The following is a 21419-nucleotide window of genomic DNA, read 5'->3' on the forward strand; positions in this document are numbered from 1 at the left end:
AGACTCTTAATCTTGTTGGGCAAAAGATTCCTGCATTGCAGGGGGCTGGACCAGATGGTTCTTGTAGTCCCTTCCAACTCTATGATTCTTTGACTATGACTCTATGACCTCATTCGGCCTAATGGGAGGGGATAAAGGCTGCACCTGTTTTCATCCCTTTGTCTAGCCAAAGCTACAGGAGCTCTGTCTTCCTCCAGCACACCTGATCACCACCATAGCAGGAAAGGGATCTGGGGAGAGAAGCAGGTTGGACTACGAAGATGAGGAAGTTTGGGGTTCCAGGAGGGAAGAGGGGGAAACCACACGTTGGCTGCAGCTTTCCAGCAGCACAGTCTGTTTACCTTTCTTTTGACCCTAGCCTTCATTGGAGGGAACGGCACCACCAAGACTCAGCACCTGCCTTGTGTGCAGATGGTTCCTGGTTCTATCCTTGCCATCTGCAAGTGAGGTGGTGAGATACCCTTGCCTGGAACCCCAGAGAGTCGCTGCCAGTCTGTGTTGACAATATTGAGCTAGATGGACCAGTGGTTTGATTCCAATAAGCCACTTCCTAAGCTCATACGCACCATGTGTCGTGAAGAGAACCAGCCCAGATCCTGAACCTACCAGTCCAGGGAGTGGAGATGGACTCCTTGCCGCTAACCCCTTCCTCTTTACCCCAGCCACCCATTAAGGCCTGGGCTAAAAAGGTCATAGAGGCAATGATGACATCACAACATTCATCCCCCTAGCCAAGGGAGGGGGAAGCACAGAGGCAGCAGCTGTGGGGAGTTAACATTGAAGACCTTATGTTACAAGCTACAAAAAGACGGTCAGTGACTCCTAGACCTAGAGATTTTTGGCGGGATTCTGGGAGAGAGGCAGGGAGGGTGATAACCAAGGCTACTACAAGCAGTTGCCTGAGATGGTCCTCTAATAAGGGAGGCTGTAAAGTCCTATGAATGGTGACTATTCCCTAGAGACAAATAAACGACAAGGGCAGTCCTTTCTCTCTGAGGCTGCAGACACACCATTCACTTAAAGCACATGGGAACTGTAGGTTACCCCTTCATAGTACACCCAAAAACTACAGTTCCCACGATTGATTTTTTTTTGGGGTGGTGGTGGCTCATATGCTTTAAATGTATGGTGTGTACACAGTTGCAGGAGATGGGGGGAAACATGTGCCAGGCTACTGAAATAGTCAACAGACATCCCAAGCACAAACATTTGTTCTCTTACCAGAGAGCATTTCCCAGCGTGCCCTTGAGGATATTAGAACTCACTGCTTGTTACAGTTTCCCAGGGGGGCCCTTCACATGAGTGTGTATGTGTGCGCATCACTTGAGTATGCAATCCTTGATGAAGCAGAACCTGCAAGAACCAACTCCACTGAAAACTCCATTGCGTCTGAAGTCATGGGAGGTGGGGCAAAAGTATTTGATCTGTGATGGGTCATTCACATCGCCACTCAGATGCTGCACTCAGTGAGTGACAGACATGCGTATGTGTACTGTTTATAGAAAGGGGGGGATCCCCTTTTGGTCATGTGATCAAAAACCTAGAACTGAGAAGCTGATGGCATTATTATCGATGCAAATTATACAATTAGCAGTACTAACAGTAGTTTATCCTGCCAGGAGCATTGCAAGATCCTTAAACAAATCAAGACACAGGACTATGGGCCATATTTGTGCATATGCTCCTTTATAAGTTTAGATGCAAATTTAGGCAAAGTTTCAGAGGGAAATCTGCCCTGTAAACAGAGTATATTTTACATTTTTAAAAGGGGTTGGAGCAGAGGTTCTAGAGACTACTGGAATGCCCCCCGAAACAATACTCCTGTATCCTGCATTTCCCCCAAAAAGCTCAAAGCAGTGATCATCATTTCAGTCTATTCTATCAAAGGGAAACTGAGCCTGGGTGAGAATGACTGAGCTCAGAATGAGATGTCAGAATTCTGGGCTTCAGCAGAAGAGGTCATATTTTTCAAAGCTCCCCATCTCCCTCATTATTAGGTTTAGGTTTATTAAATTTGTATATAGCTTCTCACTAAGAAGTCCCAAAGCTGGCTATAAGCCAGTAAAAAAAGAACAATACAATGATAACAATTCCAAATCGTTAGTTGCTGTCCAGAAAAATGAAAATGCAAAACCATCCCAAGGTTGGAGCCAGGCAGGTCCCCTTGGGGGAGCATTCCATAAACAAGAGAGGGGGGATATTACTACAACTGAGTCTTTAACCTCATGTACTTCACATTTGTACAGTGCTGTTCAAAGCACATGAATTTTCTCATTGTAATCCTTACAACACGCCTGTGGGATAAAGAAATAGTATTATTTCCCTATACTGCAGATGAAGGGACTCTGGAAGAAACAAAGCGAGAGAATGGCTTTCCTAAGGCCTCCTGGTGAGTTCATAGAATCATATAATTGTAGAATTGGAAGGGATTAAATAGGGAAATTCATTATTGGTAGCTGAGTCTCTTAGCTATTACTCTACATCTGTATTTACAGAACGCAGTGGGTGTTTTTAGCAGGCTGAATCATCGATAGCTCCTCCCCCTGTCAACTGCAGTAGTACATTCCAGAAATCAACCAGCTCTTTCTGGGAAAGCTGGAGATGGGCTCTCTGGCAGACATAGAACTTAGTTATTTTTTATGAGCTTCAGGAATTATAGTGCCATATGCTCCTCAGGAATTAAAAAAGAAATCTGGGCACTTATGGAATCAGTGTTTAAAATCAGTGCAGTTTTGAAAGGTTCCGCCTGCCATCTTGATTCAAAGTGGTGTCCAGTTGTACCCAAACACTCTCCCAGATTGAGTGCAATAGTGGGTGAGATTGTTGACGGCTTTCCCCCACTCTCCCAACCCCATTTTTTCCCCTGGGCCAAGCATGTGAAACTGAAATCTAAGTTCCTCACGCTCTCCATTTTATCCTCACAACCAAAACCGTGAGGTAGGCTAGGCTGTGACTGGCCCAAGGTCACCCAGTGAGCTTCATGGCTGGGTGGAGATTTGAACCCTGGTCTCGCAGGTCCCCACTTCAGTCCCTTAACCACTATACCACACTGGCTCACAGTTGTCTCGCCCACTGGTCATTGGCCCACCTAGCATGTCTAATTCACAGAGGTTCTTCCTCCCTGTTTCTCCCCCAACTGCACGCCATTGTGGGTTCAGGACGAGGGAAGACGCTGAGATCCCAGCTGCCCAGTGTCTCAGCGGGAGGCGACAACGGCAAAGGACTTTTCAACAGGGAGATGGGACCATTGCAGAGCCAGCTTAGTCAAGGGGAATACGCCTTACTCAGGCTTGCTCCCATGTTGGAAAGTGACTTTGTGCAGGTAACTTGCAGCAAGATCAAATAACCCTTCTGGTTGCCAGGTGAATTTTGTTCTCGTCACCCTTCCCCCCAAGGGCACCTCTTCCCTAGAAAGAGAGCCTTACTGTTGCCAAATGAGACGCCTGAGTCAGTTGAAGGATCCTGGGCGGCAAGAAGCAGTGGTGGGTCATAGGAGCGTGGCAGAGAAGAAGAGTTTGGATTTGATATCCTGCTTTATCACTACCCGAAGGAGTCTCAAAATGGCTAACGTTCTCCTTTCCCTTCCTCCCCCACAACACTCTGGGAGGTGAGTGGGGCTGAGAGACTTCAGAGAAGTGTGATTAGCCCAAGGTCACCCAGCAGCTGCATGTGGAGGAGCGGGGATGCAAACCCGGTTCACCAGATTACGAGTCCACTGCTCTTAACCACTACACCACACTGGCTCTCAATGGAAGTTTCTGGCAAATTCTGAAGACGCACCTCTTCATCCCGGCCTTTGACCAGGGGCGGCCTGAGACATTTTGCTGCTGTAGGCAAAAGGCCCCAACACCACCCCCTCCCCAGTGCTGCCACCTCCACCTCCACCCCACAACACCCACCCCACAGATTCAGGTCCCCACCCTGTTCCTGCCCCTACACTGCTGCCAGCCCCATCACCACAATGGTACCCACACCTGTGGCTATGCCAGCTGCTGCCACAACACAACAATGATGCTGTGTGGGGAATGTGGGCGACGCCTCATTGGGGCTGGCAGCAGTACAAAGACAGAATCAAGTGTCTTCGCTTCCGCCCTTGCCTCTGACCCCTGCAATGTATGTTTTAAGACCCGCCCTACACTTGTGATTGTAATCTGGGTAACACTGTTTTTAAAGTTTCAACAACAACATCATCATCATCTTCATGATCATTATTATTATTATTATTACTACTACTAGTACTACTGTATTGGCCTGAATATAAGCCTCACTTTTTCCCAAATTCCCACTGTGAAAAGTTAAAGTGCAGCTTATATTCGTGACCTTATAGTATGCAGCCAGGAGCGTGGGGCAAACAGCACCAGGAGTGTGGCAAAGTGGCGCCAGCCCTGTGTGTAGTCCCCCGTCCTCTCCCCCAAGGTCAGGAAGGGAGAGAGTGAGGAAGGAGAAAGGATGCTGGCAACACAGTGCCCACCCCTCCATATGCAGCCAGGAGCAACGAGGAATGGAGTGGCTTATATTCGGGTGTTTTTTCTTTTTTTCTCTCTCTCCCCCCCCCCCTCCAATTTTCAACATGCTGCTTATATTCGTGTGCGGCTTATATACGGGCCAATATGGTATTAGGGTTGGATTAACCATTAGGCAAAATAAGCACACGCTTAGGGAATCAAGGGAAGGGGGTTGCCACAGAGATTTTCCATGGCTGGATTTTTAACATGAATGGTCACAGATTGCTCAGCTGAGCATTCATTTTCTCAGTTGAAGCCTATTAAAAAATCCCAGCAGAACCACTATGCAACAAGGCTGGCCGGCTAGCCTTATCTCTGCTAAGTATAGAAGCAGATGAGTTATGTGAGATTAGTTTTGAGGAGCCGATCAAAGACTTTGCAATTAGGAAAAAGTAGGGGGGGGAAATTTCAAATATAGATAAAGTGGAAGTATACATATATATATACATAAACCATTTTCCATCTTACTGTAGGGTTTTTTCCATTTTGAATTTTTTTTTTATTTATACTTTGAGTTGGATATATATGGGGGCACTAAAATCTTTTAAGTGCTTAGGGCCTCTGAAGGTTCTAATCTGGCTCTGATTATTATTATTCAGTATTAAATTGCTTGTCTGTTTGGCTTCTGTACACGGAAAGGGGCTTGTGTGCGCCATTTTGCCCTTCAGGCCTGCCCTGGAAATGTGTGAGGTGTTTCTCTGCCCAGAATTGTAGCAGATGCAGCCATTTCTTGAGCGCTGGGATTAAAAAGGACGGGAAGAACCGAAGCTGCTTCATTTCCTTCCTGGCAGGCTGCTCCTAAAAGCACAGGGAGAGAGCGAGTTAAAAGAAGAGGAAGAAGATGGCCACTCTAGGCCCGCCCCCCTTCCCATCTCTCCTGATGACTTAATCTCTCAGGTAATAGGGGAAGGGATGAAGCTCCGTGGTGAAGCACATGCTTGGCATGCAGAAGGTGCCAGGTTCAGCCCCTGACAGGGACAGCTGAGAGAGACCCTTGTCTTTAGCCCTGGAGAGCTTCTGCCAGTCACAGTAGACCACACTGAGCAAGACGGACCAATGGTCTGACTCATTATAAGGCAGCTTCTCGTCTTCCAAGGGAGAAATTCTGGGGCTCAAGGCTGCATGAAATGGTTGTTCTTTATTAGGCATTTATCATTTAGCAAGTGTTATCAGCCCTTCTTTATCCTCTAATGCTGCACCTTTAAAAACAGCAGCAGCAGCAGCAGCAGCTCCAGCTCCAGCTCCTGTTCCTGCTGGGCAGGCGGAACCTGAATGGATGAAGTCTCTCTCTCATTGTTGCCTCTCCAGGCCAGGAAAAGCTTCACTGGTTGAATTTCTGCCTTTGCATGGAGAACTGACAGGAAAATAAATAGGCTTGCCCAATGACCAGTTTTTTAAAAGTAAGCAAACATCTAAGACAACTTCTGAGATTTTAGCACGGCCAGGGAATCTTTTTAAGACTTGGAGATGGTAAGCCTGATCAACTATTGTAGAGTAATTGGCTGTTAAAAGCATCGTTTACAAGAGGAGTTTGAAAGTTGGCAGTCTTAACAATGATGTAAACAAAAGCTGCTCCTTTTCCCTTATGGGGTACCCAAGAGCTCGTACAGTGGTACCTCGGGTTACAGACACTTCAGGTTACAGACACTTCAGGTTACAGACTCTGCTAATCCAGAAATAGTACCTCGGGTTAAGAACTTTGCTTCAGGATGAGAACAGAAATCGTGCGGCAGCAGCGGGAGGCCCCATTAGCTAGAGTGGTGTCTCAGGTTAAGAACAGTTTCAGGTTAAGAATGGACCTCCAGAACGAATTAAGTTCTTAACCCAAGGTACCGTTGTATAGACTTTTGAAACTGCCACCCTGTAGCCAAGACCACCCCCCAGTACATCATACATACATTATGGAAGGGGTGGTCTACAGCCGAGGGACTGATACTACAGATGCCCAAATGACTCTTAAATCCTAGGGATGGTTCCTATTCTGACATCCTTCCCATGCAAACCATTGTTCCTCTTTTGCTCCTGCCTTTAACTTCTGCTGTTCCTGAATGACAAACCACTAGAATTTAGGTAGAGAACCCACAGCCTGCGATGACTGATGCCCATTGGTACTGATAGGGTGGAAGGCAGGGAGACCAACAGTAGGTGGCGCTAACGAGCCAGAACCAATGAGAGGCAGAATCAACTAATTATATATTTACCCCTGTTCCACCCTTCCACAAGCGGCGGCACTGAAACTAAGGAGAAAAAAACTGATACACAGGTGGCGTCTGGCCAAACTGAGGTTGGTGGGGGGCAGTGCCCCATATACCCAAATGGACCAGCCTCCTCTGCCCCTGGACTATCCTTCCTCAGTGCAGCCCCTAATCCCACCCTCCTGCTTCCTGGTGCTGCCAGCATCCCTGCTGAACAATACAACCAGGATGTGAAGGATGGTGTGTGTGAGAGATATACAGAGGACCAGACATTCTCTGGGGTGGCCCCCAAGCTATGGAACTCCCTCCCCACAGCTCTAGAAGTCATATCCCTAGCGCACTTGCCTGCAGACGCACATTCACAAACACCAAGGCAACATCGAGCACACTGTCTCCCACTTCACACTTTGCATTTGATGCAATTCATGTTGAACTGTGGCTCAGAAAAGGAAAGAGGAGGCCTGTTTTGAACAACAAAACACAGCCATTTATCACAAACAGCAATTATGAGATGTTTTCCCCTTAGTGCAACATCTTTGTGATTTTAATATTAAATCATACGATAGGACTTAGATCCAGGCTATGACAAAATGCCGCTGCTTGCCCCCGGTGCCACACACAAAACCACCTGTCAGATTGCCGCTGAATGAGTTTGACTGTAATTTCTTCTGCAATTAACACGGCCAGATCCACAGGAGATTAAATGTTCTTGTTTGTTTGTTTAAGGGACACTGCTTTGATCAGTTTACTAACACGCCCTGCTTTAGTGCAGAACCAGCTATTGCAGAGTTATTGAATATAGCTGGGTTTAAAATGAAAAAGAAAAACCAATGCAGAGCTGAGAGCTGTGGCAATACCTCAGGTACTTTCTGTGTGAGAATATGGCAGCTGCAAATTTATAGAAACGAAGCTGCTTTGGGGGCTCAGGCCTTCCTTCCCTATAGACCTTCTTGGATGCTGAGACTGGCGGAGGGGGCCCTCTTGGTAGTTCTGTTGCTTGGGGTGGGGAGAAAGTAGCAGCTTGGGAGAAGATATTCTCTGTGGCAGCCCCCAAACTGTGGAACTCCCTCCCCACAGAGGTCAGACCCTCCAAATATCCTTATTTTCCAAAATAGGTTCAAAAATCTTCAAACCTAGCAGTTTGAAAGCACACCAGTACAAGTAGATAAATAGGTACCGCTGCGGCGGGAAGGTAAATGGCATTTCCATGCACTCTGGTTTCTGTCACGGTGTCCCATTGCACCAGAAGCGGTTTAGTCATGCTGGCCACATGACCCAGAAAGTTGTCTGTGGACAAACGCTGGCTCCCTCGACCTGAAAGCAAGATGAGCACCGCAACCCCATAGTCGCCTTTGACTGGATTTAACTGTCCAGTGGTCCTATACCTTTTACCTTATTTTCCAGGGGCAGTCCTGGATTTACAGAAGCTGTCCTGGTTTCTGATTTGATCCCGGAATATTCCACTTTTCCTTGGGACGTTCCTATTTTCATCAGAGAAATATTGGAGGGTATGGAGTTACCCGACCCCCGAGCCACCTGAAGGCATAGGGTATAGGGAAACTTTGTGATGCTTAATGTTTTAGTATGCTTTCATATACGTTAGAAGTCGCCCAGAATGGCTGGGGAAACAGTATAAATAGTAAAATTATTATTATGGAATAGGATGACTCTATATTCATCAGAGAAATGTGTGTGAAAAGTGCGTCACCTTCATTATATACAGCTAAGGACGTGCCTTTTTACCTCAGCTTTTGATACTTGAGGCGTCAAAATAAGACCCAACTTATTTTTATGGTTGCTAGTTGTTTTGAATTGTTTTTATATTGTGTTTTTATGCCGTAACTTGCCCTGGGAGCTTAGGGTGAAGGGCAGGTAATCAATCAATCAATCAATCAATCAATCAATCAAATAATAGACCAAATTGGACCACTGGTCCATCCAGGTAGTTATTATTTATAGCAACTAGCAGCAGCTCTCTGAGGTATCAGAAAGGGAGCCTTTCCCAGACCTATGTGGCATTTGCCAAGGATTGAACCCGGGACCTTCTTCATGCCAAGCAGGCGCTCTACCCACTCAGCGACAGCCGTCCTCCTCCAAGTGTGTCCCTGCTTTCATTTGTGAAATGCAGGGTGGCACGTTACTCACATCTCTTAAATGATCTTCCCTGTTCTTATGGAGATGTAAAAACAGTTAACTGGCAGTCATTATAGGCCCTTATTATCCTATGCAGCAATTTCAGACTTCAGAGCGAGTGCCTGACATGCAGGACAAGAGTAATTTGTGTTATGTTTCTGCAAAACAGCTTAGATTTCCTTATTCTGATTCTTCTTCTTTTTAAGCATATCAGCTTCGGCTTGTTGTTACTTTCAGAAGCTCCCCTCTCTTTCTCAAGCACGCTTGCTTGCTTATTTATTTATTTATTTAAATTAAAGGCAGGACTCACTGAAATTTGTCCAGATCCTCCTTGTGGAAAGAGAGCTTCCAAATTAAGACCACTCCATATGTTGTTAAGCAGGTGGAGACTTTAATTGAAAACCTGCCTACAAGAGAGGCCTAAATAGGTTTGAGAATGCAGCACTCTTTGGTTTCCTCTGTTGGAAAGACATATCAACTTTGCCTCCAACAATTTCAGCAACCATGCCTCCTTATTAACTAATGACAAACTTTTCCCTATTTGCTCATGTAAAAGTCTCTCTGTTGTGATCATATATTGAGATAATATTCCATAACCCTTTTCTTATTATCCATTGGTCCACACCCAGTTCTGTATCTTCAGTTTCCACGTCATGTTGAATTTGCTATATTCTTCCAGCCTTATTTAGTATTGAGTCTTCCATTTGTGTTTCTTCCATTCTTTTCCCCCCCAAAAAATGAAAAATTGCCAGAGATTTAATAGCTTTATCCCTTGGGATCACCACTCCAAGTCATAGGTAGAACTCTTTCTCTCTCAATTCTATTGATGTCAGATTATCCAGATAACTCTGCATCTCTCCATCTATAACTTTATTTTTGTTTTCCAAAATCTCAGCTTTATCGTTTGGTTGCTTCATTTCTCCATACACTTGTATAGTGGGTTCTTCCATTTCATCAGTTGCTCCTTCTAGTTTTGCCATGGTTTCATCTCTCTGTCCTGCCAGTTCTTCGTTGTCTAGAGCAGTGTTTCCCAGCCTTTGGTCTCCAGCTGTTTTTGGACTACAACTCCCATCATCCCTAGCTAGCAAGACCAGTGGTCAGGGATGATGGGAATTGTAGTCCAAAAACAGCTGGAGACCAAAGGTTGGGAAACACTGGTCTAGAGCATCTATATCATTTCTGATACCTTTCCCCATTTCATTCATGTCTGGCTTAATTTCATTCCTCATTTCATTCTGTAAGATTTTATTTGTTCAGCAAATATCTGCTGAAGAATGCCAATAGTAAGCAGGGTGTCCAAAGCTGTTTTTCTTTCCTCTATCGCTTTTTAAATGGAACTTGCCATACTGAATGTTAAGGTTACTTAAAACATAAATGACACACAATCGATCTGACATCTTCCACCCCCAAAAATTAATGGTGAAGCTATGCAGGAATCTCAGCTAAAGCATCTGTGACAGATGGCCATCCGACCTCTGCTTAAAAACCTCCAGTGAAGGCGACTCCACCCCCTCTCATGGGAGTCTTATTGTCAATACAGTTCTTCTTGATGTTTAGTCAGAATCTCCCTTTGTAACTTGAATTCATTGGTTTGAATCCTGCTCTCCAGAGCAGGAGAAAACAAGCTTGCTCCATCTTCCATTCTTAAGATGACTATCATATCTCCTCTCATTCGCCTCTTTTCCAGGCTAAACATATCCAACTCCCTCAACCATTCCTCATAAGGTTTGTAATATGGGATTAGCACCAACTTGCTTAAAAGAGGTCAACTTCACTGGGCATAATTGCTAGTCTTTTGGTCATATCTGAAGCAATCCTTTGGATCCCAGCCATAAGCTAGACTTCTTAAAACACTGGTGGCCACCAAAGATTCAGTTAATCGATGGTGGTTTCCACACGGTATTTAAACTAGAAGAACCCAAAACAACTGGGATGTGGCTGCTTAGGCTGAGCAGCTTTCATAAAGTTTGTTTGAGTTGGCCTGTCAGAAAACTGAGGAAACAAATCATTCCAGGAATTTATTTTTATGCTCTTGTTGATGCCAACAGCATTCTGAGTGGCACAGTGAGGTCTCAGGCACCGCCCTTCTTGAGATGGTCTTATGAAAGACTTATGATGTGACACACCATCAGTGCCTGCTCATTCTGTTGAATGAGGCCCTGTATATCTGCCACTGCCCTTTCCTGTTCTCTGCAGATTAACAAACGAGGAGAGGTGATTGACGTGCACAACCAAGTCCAGACCGTGACTGTCGGGGTTGCTTGCACCTCCTCCAGCATGACGGTCCCCAACGTGCTGCTTCTGGCTCGCCCCACCTACCCTCCCGAAGAGACGCCCCAGAAGTTTAAAGCCTTGCTCCGCCAGTCTTCCTCGTCACTGGGATTAGAGCTCACCAGGTAAGCCCAGCTCCCAGCTCCATACAGAAAACCCTGCAGATGCTGCAATGCCTTTCAAGGCTTCGTAACGTAAGACAGGCCACCATTTTTAATGGATGGAGATGCTGCAACTTGAACAGGTCAAACTCATAGGTGAAGTGTTCATGGTATCTCTAGGCTGTAAATAAAAAGCTTAACCTGTTCATTTCTGCCTGTTACGCCACAGCTTTTCCTGGACTGAAGACTCTCACAATCCTTTTTTTAAAAGGTTGGCAATCTTACAAGGGTGAGTTTGGGGTAGGGGTGGACAGGATACAGTTGTAGAACCCAAATGACCACACTATGACTTCTGAATTTTGTTTTAACTGTTTTTAATCCTGAACTTTAAATTGTTGTCAGGTGCCCTGGGACCTGCTGGGTTTTCCACCTGCATTTTTCCATGTATAAGACGCCCCCCCCCCATGTATAAGAGTCCCCCATGTATTTTGGGGGACTCCAATTTAAGAAAACGAGGGAAGATGGCACAGAGTTGGGTTTTTTTTGGGGGGGATGCCAAAAATCACTCACCCGCACACATTGCAAAATCCGCCTCTCGTCTGTCCCCTCGCCAGCAGAAGCTGCCAATCGCCCACCCAATTGCCACAGTGTCAGCCAATCAACACCAGCTATTGACGCAGCAACCAGTAACACGCCCAATAGCCACTGACAGCCGCGGAAGGAACCTATGCACTATCCATGTATAAGGCAACCCCCACTTTTCAGCATAATTTTAAAATAAAATAACCTAGTCCTATACAGTGGTACTTCAGGTTACATACACTTCAGGTTACATACGCTTCAGGTTACAGACTCTGCTAACCCAGAAATAGTACCTCGGGTTAAGAACTTTGCTTCAGGATGAGAACAGAAATTGTGCTCCGGTGGTGTGGCAGCAGCAGCAGGAGGCCCCATTAGCTAAAGTGATGCTTCAGGTTAAGAACGGATCTCCGGAACGAATTAAGTTCTTAACCCGAAGTACCACTGTACACGGAAAAGTACAGTACTCATTATGATGGTGGTGTCCTTTATCATGGCTCATGGCTCAGCCATCTCTTAATGAGATTTGTGGGTTTGAGCCCCACATTGGTCAAAAGATTGCTGCATTGCAGGGGGTTGGACTAGATCATGGGGAGGCAAAGTAAGGCCCAGGGGCCGGATCCAGCCCAATCGCCTTCTATATCTGGACGGTCCGGGAATCAGCAAGTTTTTACATGAGTAGAATGTGTCCTTTTATTTAAAATGCATCTCTGGGTTATTTGTGGGGCATAGGAATTCGTTCTTTTTTTTTTCTTCCCCAAAATATAGTCTGGCCCCCCACAAGGTCTGAGGGACAGTGGACTGGCCCCTGCTGAAAAAGTTGGCTGACCCCTGGGCTAGATGCCCCTCATGGTCCCGCTCTATAATTCTATGATTCTGTGTACTGCAGCAAAGTTGTCAGGCTCATCTTTTGGAGAGGGAAACTTGTCCTAGGTGATTAGGTGATGCTTGGAGAAGTTGTGTTATCCTTATCCATCCCCCCTCCAGTCAAAGGTAGCAGGTATGCTATGTGTGAATGGAGAACAAGACAAGCATTTTGGGCAACAGACTGAATTTTTGAATGAGACAGAATGGGGTGAGGGAAAGAGAATTGAGCTGAAAACTTTAGGAGCACTTTGGGGTGCTAACTGCCTTACTGGAGGAGGACAGTTTTGGCTGTTTGTTCCTCCTCCACCTATGCTCAACCTGTACATTTATAATAATAAAAAATGCAACAAGTGACCTCCTTCCAAAGGAAACTGAACCCAGGTAAGCATTGCATCTCTGGAACATCCTCGCTGCTTGGAGAAGTGGGGTGAACAGCACTGATTTAATTTAACAGCTCCCATTTAATACTCAGATTCAAAGGCAGGCAAGGACCATGGGCAGACAGGCAGCTATTGGCAGATAGGAGACTAGTAGCTTTGGCACCACTGACAGCTTCCGTGACTGAGCGTGGCTTCGATTCAGCTCTGCTTCCTGTCCTATTTGGATTCCTCAGTCCCCAAGTCCACAGCAAACTGCCATGCTGAGTTAGACCATTAGTCCGTCTAGCCCAGGACTATCTACACTGATTGGCAGAGGCGCTCTGTCTCCCACCCCTCTTGGCCAACTTTTCCTGGAAGGGTTTGCAATCCTTCTTGGTGGCTACTAACAATGAATGCTGATTAGTGAGCAACCAAGGTCATCTAGGAATGGAAGGTGGCAGGTGGAGCTGTGCCTTTGTGTGTGTGTGTGTGTGTTGTCAGTTTTGTATGGTAAAGGGAGGAAAAACAGAGGCAATTTTGTATTGTTACAAGCTTTGAATGTGCACCGTGACCATTTCTGGAGGGTTTTGTATCATTTGCTAGGTGTCTACTCCGTGGTCTTGATGGTTGTTGGCTACCGGCTACTAGACAAGCCTCACCTGCTTGAAAGGGATTGCAGAGAGCAGCCTGGCAGTGCAGAAATATTTGTTGGTTTTTTAAATAGATGAAGAACCCTGGACCTATTTGTCTAGAATTTGGCGGGATTTATCCATCCAGGCTATGCTTGCAAAGTTCATCCAGTTCTGCCAAACAGAGAACAAGAGAGAGGCTAAAACCATTTCTTCATTTTCCTCACTAATAGTGAACTGGGAGGCACAAAAACTTCATGTCTTTCTGAAGCTGTTTGGACCAAATCGGGGCTGTTTTTGTACATGCTGAATCAGCGCCCAAACTGAATCATGCCCCTAATTCTTCCTTTCCACCACCTACAGGCTTATCCCTCTTCATTTTGTCAAGATCTCGCTCCACAACGCAGAGAAGAAGCAGCTGCGATTCAAGCTGGCGAGCGGCCGCACCTTCTACTTGCAGCTCTGCCCCCAGCCTGGTGCGAAAGAGGATGTCTTCAAACTGTGGGTCAAGGTGGTCAACATGCTGCGGCCACCCTCAGACCAAGGGCCCCTATTGCACAGCAAGAGCGAAGACCCTGGGGGGTCTGGGGAGGCCATGACCGATAGGGCACAGGTGTGCAACTCCTTCTGTTTATATAGCGTAATCGCTATACAAGACACTTTGCAGGGCAGCATGAGCGCAGGAAATGGGTCTATCTAGCTTAGTATTGCCTACACTGACTGGCAGCAGCTATCCAGGATTCCTGAGAGGGGTTTCTCCCAGGCCTCCAGGAAGATGCCACGGATCAAACCTGGAACCTTCTTCAGATGCTCTGCTACTCGGCTACAGCCCTTCCCCATGTCTCCATGCCCCCTTGCTTAAGGTTACCAGATTTTTTCCAATGAATCCGGGGACACTACTAAATAGATGAATTTTGCCAGGGGGCTGATTTGTAAATCTGGGGACTGTCCCTGGAAAACGGAGACATCTGGTAACCTTACCCTTGCTGTCTTCTGCCTTCTTCATGCACCCCTTGCTGCCCCATACCAATATCTCCGATCCTGCAGGAAGCTCATGGGAGAGGTCTGGGGTGGGAAAAACAGGGAGAAGCAGTAAGAAGAGACTCAGAACTGATTGGATTCCCCTCCCACCTCTTAGCAACACAATTCAATCCTTGGATGCTTTAAGCTGGTTGGACATCCGTTGGATAGAAGGCAGAGAGAGAGAGAGAGAGAGAGAGAGAGAGAGAGAGAGAGGAGTTATCTTTTAATTTACAAACAGCTTGGTACATGCACTCACATATCATGAAGAACACGAAGCAGCCCCCAAATCGGGTTGCTTCTCTTACAGCTCTTGCAGGAGTCTGTTAAATCAGATTTGTATGAACATTTCTGCTTTTTTAAAGAAGGAGCAAACAGCAGTTTGATTCCGTAAGCTGGGTGGAGGGTGGAGGGGATGGTTGGTGGAAAGGGACAAAAAAAAAAAAAAAAAAAAAAGCACACACACCTGGGATATTTTCTGTGCTGCTCCACCCATTGGTGTAGATGGCAAAGTGGTGGAATAGACATGAGTATGGTGAGGGAAGAGGCAGGAGTGTGTGGACCCTCATGTGCCAATTGGGCGCACAGAAATGTTGCATCTGAACCTTGCTTCCAAGACTGCAGCCCACTCCAGACCCCGGCAGTGTGGTGTACTGGTGAGAACGTTGGACTAGCACCTGGGAGACCTGGGTTCCAGTCCCAAAGCCACGAAGCTCGCTGGGTTCCCTTGAGCCAGCCACTGGTTCTCAGCCGAACCTACCTGGCAGGGTTATTGTGAGGATAAGATAAGGGTTAGAATTATTTGGTGGTGCTTTCAACGGTCCTGATCCATCTATCTGCCCCAGAGCCTGGGATCCTTAAACCTAGAAGAAACCGTGAGCATCCGTAGTATCTATTCACCCGCTGAAGTTCGCAGCCCTGCCCAAGAGGACGTCAGGAGCAGGCGCAGCCTGGTTTTCTCAGTGGGGAGCCAGCCCAGCTCCAGAGCCCCCAGCCCTTCTCCATTTGAAAGCGAAGGAAGGACAACTGAGTTTGAGGAGCTGGGGGTGCCAGAGGCATTGGAGCGCCCGCCCAGCACCAGGAGTTGGGGCAGTCAGCCCGAGAGGACTGAGAGGAGCCCTAGGATGAGCAGGTACTGGGTTAGGGCTTGTTTGGGAGAGGGGAGGGGTGTTAAGGGAGCTGAAATTTGCAGCGCTCCAGCTCAAACACAATATTTTGAAAAGCAGGAGAGAGAGAGAGAGAGAGAGAGAGAGAGAGAGAGAGAGAGAGAGAGGAAGCAACTACTGGGAGGCAGTGGGGTGTAGTGGTCAGAGCAACAGACCAGGACAGTGGGAGACCTGGCTTCAAATCCCCACTCGACCGTGAAGCTGATTTGAGTGCCCTGGGGCCAGGCGCCATACAGAGGCTGCGTACATAGCAGACATTGAAAGCGCATTTCCCTAGGCACGCATGCGCATGCCCTGGGAATGGCAACTTACCTCTCACAGAGCTACAATTCCCAGCACCCCTCACAAACTACAGCTCCCAGGGTTCTTTGAGGGAAAGCCACATGCTTTAAATGTATACTGTTTGTACGCAGCCATAAAGTTGCTGAAAAGATTGCAGGGGATACCACAGAGAGCCACCAGCATCACTTGGTAGTCAACCAAACCCTTTAGGAACCTGGAAGATGCAAGTCATTTCAGCCTGTAAATGGGGAAGGGTGGCACCTGTAAGCCTCTGAGATGTTGTTGGACTAGGAATGATTGGGGATTAAAAAGGTAAAGGGACCCCTGACCATTAGGTCCAGTCGTGGCCGACTCTGGGGTTGCGGCGCTCATCTCGCTTTATTGGCCAAGGGAGCTGGCGTACAGCTTCCGGGTCATGTGGCCTGCATGACTAAGCAGCTTCTGGCGAACCAGAGCAGCACACAGAAACGCCATTTACCTTCCAGCCAGGGTGGTACCTATTTATCTACTTGCACTTTGAGGTGCTTTCAAACTGCTAGGTCGGCAGGAGCTGGGACTGAGCAATGGGAGCTCACCCCGTCGTGGGGATTTGAAGCGCCAACCTTCTGATCGTCAAGTCCTAGGCTCTGTGGTTTAACCCACAGCGCCACCCACGTCCCTACGATTGGGGATTAGCAAACCAGTATCTATTGGTTACTTAATCAAGCAGTGAAATGTATTTTATTGCTTATTGCTTATTTTTATTTTCATTATTATTATTTCTTTATCCCAACCTTCCACATACAGATCCCAGGGTGTCTTAACAACACCTAAAACACAACTTTTAGAACAGAATTACTATTCAGTATTGGATTTGACAAACAGCGTTATAGCTCTGCAATTTGGAAAACAGATTTCAGAGTTGGGTTGTTTGTTTTGTGGCCCCCTTAAAGCTGAGTTGCAACCACCCCAAATTGAAACACATCAAATGTTGAAACTGATTTTCGGACTTAGGGTTCATCTGGACTTCTTTTTGTGCCATGCTTTCCAGGCCCAGGCCTGCACTTTAAAGCTCCCTGTCCAAGCAGTTGTTATCACGGCACTTTCATGGAATCATAGAACTGTAGAGTTGGAAGGGACCCTGAGGATCATCTAGTCCAACCCCCTGCACTGCAGGAATCTGCAGCTGAGCCATACGGGGATCAAACCTGCAACTTTGGTGTTATCAGCACCATGCATGCTCTCACCAACCGAGCTATCCAGGCCCTGAGAACCCACATTTTAATGCTGAATTGGAGCAAATGGCAACTGGCAGAAAACCTGATTGCCATTTGCTCCAACTCAGTGGTAAAATGTGGTTTTTCCTGGGGAAAGCGATAGGGCGGAAGAACACCCGTTTCCATCACAGAGCTTTAGAGCTTGGATCTGTGCCTGGAAACATGGTGTGAAAGGCAATCTGGACAACCTTTAGGTAGGTTTCACCTCCAGTATACATATGTTACTGGTTGTGGGCGTGCATCTAGTGGGTTAAGAAAGCAAGAGACCGGAAGGTGGGTATTGAAGGCAAGCCTACCTCCATCCTAAAAAATAACGTTGCAAGGTAACTAAATTTGCCCAGGAATCCAAAGCTGGGGAAATTTCCCACGCCGGCCGTAGGGAATTGTGTGATGTCATTGGATGGAGTGGTCTTGACGGGCTGTTCTTGTTTCAGGAAAACCAGTAAGAGCAGAAGTAGCAGAAGGAAGTCTCCCCGGAGAAGTAAGAGATGCTAAACGTCCGCCGAGAGCTGACAGTTCTGCCCTTTGGTGGCTCCTATCAATCACCTTCCTACTCTAGCTGATAACCAGCCCTGCTTAGGTTCTGAACTGTTCTCTTTAGGATGGCCACTTTTTCCATTGCCAAAAATGAGGATAAAGCAGGCCACAGTTTTGTCATTATGGTTGCTTAAGTAGAAATGCATCTCGCCATAGTGTGACCAGTGCCCCTGGTTCAGTCTGCTGCCCAGGTGTTCACTGCTGATGGGCGACATCAAGTCTCTGTTCTTAGGCTTCTTCTTCTTTAAGCCAGACCAGGGCCATGCAGCCCTTCAAAGGCCACTATAAAGCCCCACAGTGGAGGCTGATCCTTTAGGGCCCTGCGGTTCTCAACCTGTGGGTCCCCAGACATTGTTGGACTACAACTCCCATCATCCCTGAGCTCTGGCCTTGCTAGCTAGGGGTGATGGGAGTTCTAGTTCAACAACATCTCAACCACAGGCTGAGAAAGGCTGCTTTAGGCTAAATGTTCAGTCTGTCTTCAGCGAGACTCCATTTGTTTGCCTTCTTACAAACAGATTCCTATCAGCTTCCTCCTCCTTAGTTTCAGTGTTGTCCTTATAGACAGCAGGGAGGAAGATGGAGGCAAAACCAGAATTAGTTGGCTCTGCCCATCATTGACTCTAGCTCCCCCTACTGTTGGCCTCCTGCCTTACACCCTACCTGTTGGTGACAAGGGAAAAAAATAGGTATAAAAGGAGAATTCATTGGCTGCCTAGATCTCAGCTTGGGACAATTATTATTTGGTGGGAGAACTCCAGCAGAGATTTAAAATCACAAAATATGCAGCTAGGAAAACATGGAAATATAGACTGTTGAACCTTTAATATATGCCCTTGTGAGTACCAAAATAGTCTCCTCTTTCCCCAGCATAGAAAAAGACCACATGTTTGGTAAGTTAAAATGTTTGGTAAGTTACTTACAAACTCTCTGAAGGTCAGATTCATGTGCTTTTCCACACAGCATTCAGAAAATGTTGCAAAGGCAGGAAAGCCTGGCTTAGTTACAGAAGCCAAGTGGTATAGGAACAGAAGAATGGCTTATTAAAGCCATGCGGTCTGAGCTTGGAGCAACCAGCTCAGACCTTCTCACATGCTGAGGATATTGGTGGCCCCCAGCTCCTGACTTCTCTAACCACTAGGCCATGCTGGCTTGAGATGATGGGTGTTGGAGACCAGCAACATCTGGAAGGCTGCAAGTTTCCCATCCCTGGATTAGGCCTACACTATCCCTCCTCTCCATCACAGAACTACAATTCCCATATTTCTCTAAGAGAAGGAAATGGCTATTAACCCAGTTTAAGTTAATGGGTCTCTCTTTTTCAACTCAGGCTCCTAACCCTGCCTGCCTGATCTTTCCATCTCTCCCTTGTTTGCCTGCACGCTGTGTCCATAAGCAGGCCCTTGTGCTCCAGGGAGTCATGTGTCTACTTCCTTTTCCTGTTTCCTCGGCAGGTTCAAGCCGGAAGCCCAGCAAGATTATCTCCCTCATCAGATCCTGCTCCTGGGGGAGGCGGAAGAGGAGCAAGAGCCGAGATGCCAGGTCCCGGGGCAAAGGAAAGAAACACTGAGCGGAGAGAAAGGAGAACCCAAATTCCGGAGCCTCTTGGCCACCTCAACATTACTAAAGAGACTGGTTATAATAAAAACAAAGAACACCAAAAAAGCAAAGCATTGTGGGTAAAGGTGGGAAATGAGAAGCAATGGTCAAAGTTAAGGGGGTGCAGGGCACACTGAACGGCAAAGACAGTTCCAATTTCTGACACTGTGTCGCTGCTCTGCACCTGCAGCACCCACCAAATGGTAGGGCCGGCCTAGCTTAAGAAACTTCCAGACGAGGCCAGAAGCGGACTGAGGGAGCGAAAGCTCTGTACAGGACCAAACTGTTTCCTTCTTGGACGTGCTGTCCTTTCTGTTGAACCCCAAGACGAAAATCCCTCCACTGGTAATCAATAAGGCCTCACACCTTTGGATTGGCCTGTTCCAATGCGGCCAGAGGCAATTATTACCGGATCCCCTCCATTTCTCCACTTGGGGCCACCTTCATTAAAATTCTCAGGGGAGTGCCAGGAACATTAACTTTCGACTGCCTCCGTTTGCCAAAGTCACCTGATGGATTTTGCCACTTTCTGCCATGGGGTCCGCTAATTAACTCAGGCAGAATGGAGAGGGGCTTGTGACCCCTGGCTAGCCATGAAATTATCACTCTGACGAGATTGTGCTTGAAAAAGGAAAGTGGGTGTGTGAATAGGCACTAGAATTGAGTCTTTGCAACCACAAGCACCGAGGGTGTGCTATACTGAGAGGCAGGTAGGTATGCTGGAAAACGGCAGTGAAATGAATTTTGAGGTAAAAATTGCCTCTGAAACACCCTTATTTGCCCTTCCTAAAGCACGTTTCAAGGTACAAATGTTTTTGGGGTCCCCCCTCCCTTTACTCCCCCACATAAAGGAAGATAATTACAAATCACCTTTCATCTTATTTTTTTACCCAGCCAAATAACAAAACTCAACAGGTGGATTTCTCACCTAACAGCCCTCCTCACTTAACAATTAGGATCTCCAGATGGGAATTATACCAGCCTGATTTCCATCAAAAGACATGCCTGGCCAATTCAGTAGGGGCCAGGTAGACACTACAAACTAGGTCCAGATGTGATATGTCACCAGAATGCTGACAAACCAGCTGTGTCTCTCCTTGTTACCCACTCCTGCTTATCTGGGGTTAGGCCCCATTTCTGAGGAGGTATTTATAGCATGACACTAAGTCAAGCAAGGCAGTGGGTGGGCCGAATGGTCCCTCCAAATCCGTTACAGACTAGACTATGTGATTCTTTTCAAAACACCAGGGGACACTGTTATTAATGTTTGTTGACTCCCTTGACAATTACAAAAACCATACAATATACTTATGGCCTTTTTTGTTATATCGTTATACGTTGTATTATACTTTGGAAGATTTCTTCCCCCCCTCCAAAATACAGTTTTACTGATTTCCAATATATAACAATAATTACAAAAAAGACCCACTTCTCCCTCTCCAGGATGGTCAATCAGTTAAGTTTGCCAAAGTCCAACCTGTCATTTTGGTGTTTGCCATTCTTTGGGGTTATCAGTAAAGTATTAATATTTATTTATTTTTCTTATGTGCAAATCAATAAAACAATTTTTTTTTTTAAAAAAAGTAATGACCTGCATGAGGCCCAGTCAACAAATTAAATCCTGACAAGATGGTGGTTCAGGGGGTGAGCAATTCCCTAATTCCAGGTGAAGTTCCCCAGAAAAAGGATGCTGTGCAGCTTGAGTGTGCTTCTAGATCCAGTTCTGTCATTGAGGCCCAAGCAGATTTGGTGGCTTAGCGTGCTTTTTAAGAGCTTTGGCTGATAGGACATCTACAATATCTCCTGGGCAGAGTCTGCTTACCTATAAAACACTAAACATTTTGAAGACAGGTACATAAAGGGATGCCTGCTCCCATTTCAGCCTGCTCAGGTATTCTGCTCATCTCCTAATGCCCTTCT

General features: G+C 46.6%; 1 protein-coding gene across 1 annotated transcript; it reads left to right on the forward strand.

The window, feature by feature from the left end:
• Positions 1–670: 670 nt before the first annotated feature.
• LOC307200323 (Golgi-associated RAB2 interactor protein 4-like) lies at positions 671–19570 on the forward strand. Its single transcript, XM_079948851.1, has 8 exons — positions 671–811; positions 2335–2389; positions 3159–3322; positions 11030–11229; positions 14003–14252; positions 15505–15791; positions 17798–17844; positions 19355–19570. Exons 2-8 carry the CDS (start codon positions 2335–2337, stop codon positions 19468–19470), a joined length of 1119 nt encoding a protein of 372 aa, XP_079804977.1. The 5' UTR covers positions 671–811; the 3' UTR covers positions 19471–19570.
• The last annotated feature ends 1849 nt before the right edge of the window (positions 19571–21419 follow it).

The sequence above is a fragment of the Podarcis cretensis genome, assembly GCF_951804945.1.
Source record: "Podarcis cretensis genome assembly, chromosome: 13".
NCBI classification, from domain to species: domain Eukaryota; kingdom Metazoa; phylum Chordata; class Lepidosauria; order Squamata; family Lacertidae; genus Podarcis; species Podarcis cretensis.

Excerpts from the sequence above, each read along its gene's own strand:
- LOC307200323 (XM_079948851.1), top strand. The coding sequence starts at position 2,335 with ATGAAGGGACTCTGGAAGAAACAAAGCGAGAGAATGGCTTTCCTAAGG. Across the intron at positions 11,230-14,002 it reads CTGGGATTAGAGCTCACCAG|GCTTATCCCTCTTCATTTTG; the intron begins GTAAGCCCAGCT and ends CACCACCTACAG. Across the intron at positions 17,845-19,354 it reads AAGGAAGTCTCCCCGGAGAA|GTTCAAGCCGGAAGCCCAGC; the intron begins GTAAGAGATGCT and ends TTTCCTCGGCAG.